The following is a 6,652-nucleotide window of genomic DNA, read 5'->3' as shown; positions in this document are numbered from 1 at the left end:
AAACTTGCCTGATCACGTTGCATGAAACTTGTTTTATACGTAAAAAAATTCGGAATACAATTTATCCCCGTGCTCACTTTTCCTTGTGCTATACTACAATTCTATACAGTGTTCATGTAATGCAAGCGTTCACAATGTCCCAATACAGCCATTTTTCCCAATTAAGAATTGTGCACCTTTAAGAATAAAAAAAAGATTGGGTTAAATGCTATAAGAGCATAATCAAAAAATTTAAAAAAAAAATACAAAGGTCCTCCTATTGTCCTCATTATGTAATGGAATTTTCGGTTTCCTTTCTTGTAGTGGAATAGTATGTAACATAGACGCAATGCCTTGAATGTCAATGCCAAAAATATTAAAGATTATTACAAAACATAATTTGTTACATTACTTTAAACCGTCATAAAAACTAGAAAAGAAAGGTTTATTCTTAAAGTTTTTGACTGATTGATTGATATTTTTAGAAAACTTTTTATGTTTACCTTGTGACAACACCTAGTTGTACACTATTATGTAATACCTATTATGGCATTACAGTTTCAAAAAAAAAAAAAAAAAAAAAAAAAAAAAAAACCGCAGTCCATGATAACATAAGTTTAATGAAAATTACTTTAATGCAACAGATGGCTTCCAAACGTGCAATTGACAATAGAAATAGGTAATTTGGCTCTATTTCTCACCACATTCCAGATATGATAATTCTAGATAGTATTTCGATATAAATAAACTGGTATTAAGATACATATGACTGTGAAGAACTGAAGGAGGGATAGAGAAGTTTGTTTTCAAAATGGTTTCTTTTCGATTGTTCACTGTTGTCTTCACTCTAACATTTTATTTTGACTTCTATCAAGGTGAGTCTCTCTCTCTCTCTCTCTCTCTCTCTGTACGAGCTTTTTGGTGACGTTCGATATGAAGTGAAATAGCTTACATAAAGGAGGTATACTTTGTTTATATTTACAACAAAAAATACGTTTTTTATCTCTAGCCACCCATAAGAGATGTCCTACTGATGTGTGCATGAACAGTAAAATTGATATTAATAAAGAAATGAGGGAAAGAATAAATTTTACATATGGACCAGAGGGAGAGCGAGTTCGCTTCAAACCCGGGCTCTTTAGTTTTGGATGCAGGTTGGTTAAGTTTACAGAAGTTCTATTTTTTTTTTATAACGTAGTTTTCCTATGAATCAATCCTTATTCTTGCATTCTAGTCAATATCAATACTTAATTTTACCTACTGAAATTCAATGCAAAAACACGAATGGAATAAATGAATGAATGATGTTCTGAGCATGCGTGTATTTAATGTTTTATTTTTTATTTAAATAGTTAATATCATAATTGGAAATGCAGTGTTTTCACAGTAGAATGAATTCCACTTTTTCTGATTGTTCGAATATTTTTTCCCTATACTCATAAACGCAGAATAGGGATGGCTTTTATGAAAGTAAAACTGTGAATCAACTCCTTACTTCGCGACTCTAGAGCAGACGCTCTAACCACTGCGCCACGCGGGTGACAAATGATGTATTGAACAAATCTTTAAATACAAAGAAAAACTTTCGAAATTCATTAATGTTCAATGTTTTTCCCTTTTACCATCAACCCTATAAATCTATATTTTTTTTTTACTTTATAGGACACCATTAAGAACCAATGAGTAAAAAATGAAACTTTATGCAGATAAACTTATTGTTTTACCTACATTAATAAACATGTATGAAATGAAAAGAGGTGAAGATAAAGATAAATAATCAATTTTAAAAAATCTACAAATACAAATCTGTAAAGAGTACATAAAACAAGGACCCTCGGAAATTCCTGAAGTGACTTCAGTGTCTAGAAGGAGAACCTGTCACACTCACCGTAAGCCCTATGTTCTGATCATATAGACTAAATTTTCTGTAGTCAAATTTATTATTAAACAAGAGCCTAACAATTGGTATGAAATATGTCAGTCAAATTACGATCAAATAATACGTAAACTTGCTGACAAGGTCATTATAACGAACATAGTTCACGAAATGCTGACTTAAAACAGGTTTATTGAAATCCATAAAAATAATTTAAAAAAAAATAAATATTTTGGATTTCCAACCTTTCGACATGAGCATCACTGAAGAGACATAATTTGTCGAAATGCGCATCTGGTGCATCAATATATATACAGTATATGATTTACGTCCACTTAACATAAACTTTTCTGTCAGTTCAGAGCATGCTCTTGAGTATCAAAGAGGTTAGAAGACGTACACAAGATATGCAGTTTGATTCTATCATTTGTCCTCAGTAGAAACTAGATGCTGTCATGAGACAGTAATACCCGCACTAAGGTGTTTGCCTCTAAATGCACACTCCTTCATATTGGGCTTACCAAGGAAAAAGTCCATATAATTCTATAATTTACACAGTACATGTATTCGTCAAATCGAGCATAAAATGCTCAGGTGACCATGTGACCCATGAACCTCTTATACGAATTTCATATACTTAATTCATTACCAGTCTGAAATATCAGAATTTAATTAATGTTGTAAATTAGGTTTTAATAAAAAGGGGGGGGGGGATATAAATTTTTGGCCCATAATTGGAACTTTTTAAATTAAATTTATCTTCTCAACAACAAATAATATTATTTTAGTACAAAGCGTTTTTGATGAATTTATCAAAATGTGCAAACTTTTTTTAGTATTTGATTAGGCAAAAACCTCCTTGAAAAGCCATACCCAATCAATTTATATGTGTCCCCCCCCCCCCCCCCCAAATACACACACACACAATTTGCCTGTTTTTGGAAATAGGCCTAGATGGCAAAGTTATGTTAAAACATCGTTTGTTATGATAATTTAAAATTTGTTCTTGTACTGTACATGTATGTGAACACCTTTTTGAAAATTTCTACATCACATTGGGCTTGCGTCACCCTACCAGTACTAGTACTAGTTTTACCATTATCATTTTTAGATTGCACATGCCATGTGACATGGTGCAGTGTTACATGTATATCAGTGGAAATTAATTCATTTTGTGTTTTAATTGGATTATATTTCATGAAGTTGACAGGACCTATGACAGTCGGTAAGTACAAGTTTAAGTATAGATTGGGGTAAAATAAACCAAAATGCAAATGGTTAGGTTAAAGTTTAAAAAGGATCAAAGATCATCGGCAATCTCCTATGCAGAGTTGTCGTTCGTTTCTCTCTCAGACACTGAATGTATGAGCCGATCGTAGAGAGTGGATCATCAATGCCACAATAGACGAATTTCACATTCTGAAGAGTTATCTCCCGTTGTCGACATTACATTCAGTTACAGGCATAGATCCGGGAATTTTTTTCCGGGGGGGGGGAGGGGGGTCCACACCTCGGTCCAAAAAAATTCCAGCCCAGAATTTCCTGAGGAGCAAAATAAAAAAAAAAAACAAACAAACAAAATAAAAACAATGATGGTGGGGTCCATGTTTTTAAAGGGGGAGGGCATCCAAAGTCATTTTTTATTTGCTTCTGTAAATCAGTATATAGTCCTATTTAAATAACTCTGCAAATTCCAGGGGGGGGGGGGGGTTCCAATCTCCCTAGCCGCTCCCTGTCCCTGAAATGACAAATGATCATGCGACTCCTAAATAGTAGAAAATTTTTCCATATGACTAGACATAATTTTGTTTCTTGTGTTATTATGTTATGTACATCTAATGGTTTAAGGTTATGAACCCCTGAGGTCATCCCCACTCTCTTGTTCATAATATGACTACATCAAATTAAATAGAAGTGCATCAATGATAAGATTACTTGACATTTCATTCATGAATTTGGGTCAACCTATAGAATTAGGAATGAAAATCATTCAAAGAGATGGACCATTAAACTATTTGTATGTATTCACATTTTTTTTATGTCAAACCAAAGTATTAGACTAGTTTGCATACATGAACAAACTGGGGTCTGGGAAGCGGAAGGGGCAAGGGGAAGGAGTTATCTCTTTACGTCTTAATTAATTGTTGAAAATTCCTAAAATGAATGTTAACCTTAAATCCGACTTGTACGTCTTCATTATTTTTAAGTGGTGGTGTCTCCGTATGAGTGAAAAATTCCCAAGAGGGACATTTAACAACAAACAAACATTAATGACTTAAAAAACACAATATACATGTACATGTTTATTAGTCAATGGATATACTTCTGATCATATCTCTAGTTTTCCCTTGAATCAGAAATGATGATATAAATATTTTAAGAATGATTAAGAGTTGAAAAGGTTGTGCATTTTAAAATTCACTAAGCTCTGTGGTTGAATTAGCTATACCAGTTTAGCTTATTTTGCTACTCAAAGCACCTTGATTAACTATTTTTAATCATACTGTTTTCTGAAATGTGAAGTTTTTTCAACATGGATACAAGTCATACTTTTTCAGCTTCTGAAAACAATTAATGCATGAAAAAAAACTGCTTTTCAAATACTGTAACTCTTTCCAAGTACTTGTGATCATCAGTTTTTAGCTCACTTGAGTTTTTCTGGTTTACTGATCACATTTTGTTTGTCATTCATCTGTCCGCCTGTAAACTTTTCACATTTTTGTCTTCTTCACTAGAACCGCCGGGCCAATTTCAACCAACCCAGCCACAAAGCATCTTTGGGTAAAGGGGATTCAAGTTTGTTCAAGTGAAGGGTCACACCCTCTTTCAAGGGGGGATAATCAAGAATTAGTGAAAATTTGGTGGTATCATTTTAAAAAAGTCTTATCAAGAACCACTGACTGGGCCCAAAAAGTTGAAACTTTCTTTACATAGACAGTGTAGCTTCAAATTTGTTAAAATTATGACCCACTGGGGTAGGATGGGGCCACATATGGGGATCCAATGATTTACATAGAAAAATGCAGGGGATTTTTTCCATCATAAATCTTCTTCTCATGAATAGCAAGGGCATTATTGTCGTCCGTTTTCACAAAAGGGACCTAGGGGACATTAAATCTCATTTGTCTGTCAGTCTGTCCGTTTGTCAGTCTGTCCGTCTGTCACAATAAATTTAACCTTGGTCATAACTTCTGAATAATAAGAGATAGGGATTTCATATTTCACATGTACATTACCTACAAGAACTTTCTAAACATACCATGATTTTTGAACCCATGACCTTGACCTTGAAGTTTGACCTACTTTTCAAAAAATTTAACATTATTTCAAATGATCATTTTGAAAGAGAAAAGATAGGGCGTTCATATTATACATGTATATTACCTGTGACAAGACCTTTCTAAATATATCATGACTTTTGACTCTGTGACATTGACCTTGAAGTTTAACCTACTTTTCAAAAATGTTATATTTCCTTATAACTTTTGATTGAGAAGAGATAGGACTTTTATATTTGACATGTACATTACCTGTAACAATATGTTTCCAAGCATGCTATGATTTTTTACCCCTTGACCTTGATGTTTTACCTAATTTTCAAAAATTTTAACTTTGGTGATTACTTTTGAATGACATATGATAGGGCGTGCATATTTGAAACAATATGTCATAAATAATGGCATCCCATCCACTAGGACACGGAAAGCAGGGGACCACAATTCTTTGAATTTGCTTGTTAGTCATTTTGATATGGAAACATCCTCATATAGTGTAGATTCAAGTTTTTTATGCCCTGCCATGAATATGGCCGAGGCATATAGTGTTTGTCATGTCCGACTTCAATAAAACGTCATATGCTGATACATACTGATGTAAGCTTTTCAACTGCATCAAAATTTTTGACCTTGAATTTTCCTTTGACCTTGACCTTACTTTTCTTAAATTAGTGTCTAGATCAGTTTTGAATAAACAATTCAAGATATATTTATCAAACTTCATATGCTGATATAATTATACTGCTGAGAGATATCAATTGCATCAACTTTTTTGACCTTGACTTTTCCTTTGACCTTGACCTCACTTTTTTAAATTAGTGTTTAGGCCAAACAAAAAAATATGTGTGGTTCCGGTTACACTTCCAAAAAAATTAGGGTAGGTAGGTAGGGATTTTTATTTTTTTTTTTATTTTTTTTTAATTTTTTTTTTTTTAACAAAATGATTTTCTTAATTTTTTTTTCTAAATAGTACCTATCACTGCTTTGCAAATGGCATTTAGATGTGGTGTGATAATATACTAGTCAATATTGGTAGGGGACACCTACATGCTAGCTTGCTTTGGATTTAACACTATTAAACACTTGCACTATGTTTTGCAAGGAGGCCGTCATTGCTGAAACTAAAACTTAAACTGGAGCCATTGATGGAAATTGGGGGAAATTCCGGAAAAATATGAAAATTGCCAAAAAAAAGTTTAGGGTCGGGGGTATGAAATAGGGAAGGTCGGGTAACCCGAACCACACATATTTTTTTATTTGGCCTTATCTACATTTTAAATAAACCATTTCTGATATTTTTGTTGAACTTCTATGCTAATAGTAAATACATACTGATATAAGTTTTTCAACTGCATCAACATTTTGACCTCAACCTTTCCGTTGACCTTGACCTCTCTTTTCTCAAATAAGTGTTAAGCTCAGTTTTAAATAAATCATTCAAGATATTTTTATCAAACCTAATAGTAATATGCTGATATGTATTAGTGATAGCTCTTCCACTGCATCAAAAACTTGAAAATGA

At 33.0% G+C, this 6,652-nt stretch overlaps 1 protein-coding gene across 1 annotated transcript in view; it reads left to right on the top strand.

Moving 5' to 3' along the window:
- Positions 1 to 757: 757 nt before the first annotated feature.
- LOC133203830 (uncharacterized) overlaps positions 758 to 6,652 on the top strand; it is an 8,534-nt gene continuing 2,639 nt past the window's right edge. The window contains exons 1-2 of the mRNA XM_061339617.1: positions 758 to 854; positions 989 to 1,133. Coding sequence (XP_061195601.1) covers positions 791 to 854; positions 989 to 1,133 — 209 coding nt within the window. The 5' untranslated portion in view covers positions 758 to 790. The remainder of the gene's footprint in view (positions 855 to 988; positions 1,134 to 6,652) is intronic.

Source organism: Saccostrea echinata, unplaced genomic scaffold (genome assembly GCF_033153115.1).
Source record: "Saccostrea echinata isolate AGI-Se365-2 ecotype Australia unplaced genomic scaffold, CSIRO_AGI_Sech_v1 ptg000052l, whole genome shotgun sequence".
Lineage (NCBI taxonomy): Eukaryota > Metazoa > Mollusca > Bivalvia > Ostreida > Ostreidae > Saccostrea > Saccostrea echinata.
This window is presented reverse-complemented; position numbering and strand designations above follow the sequence as displayed.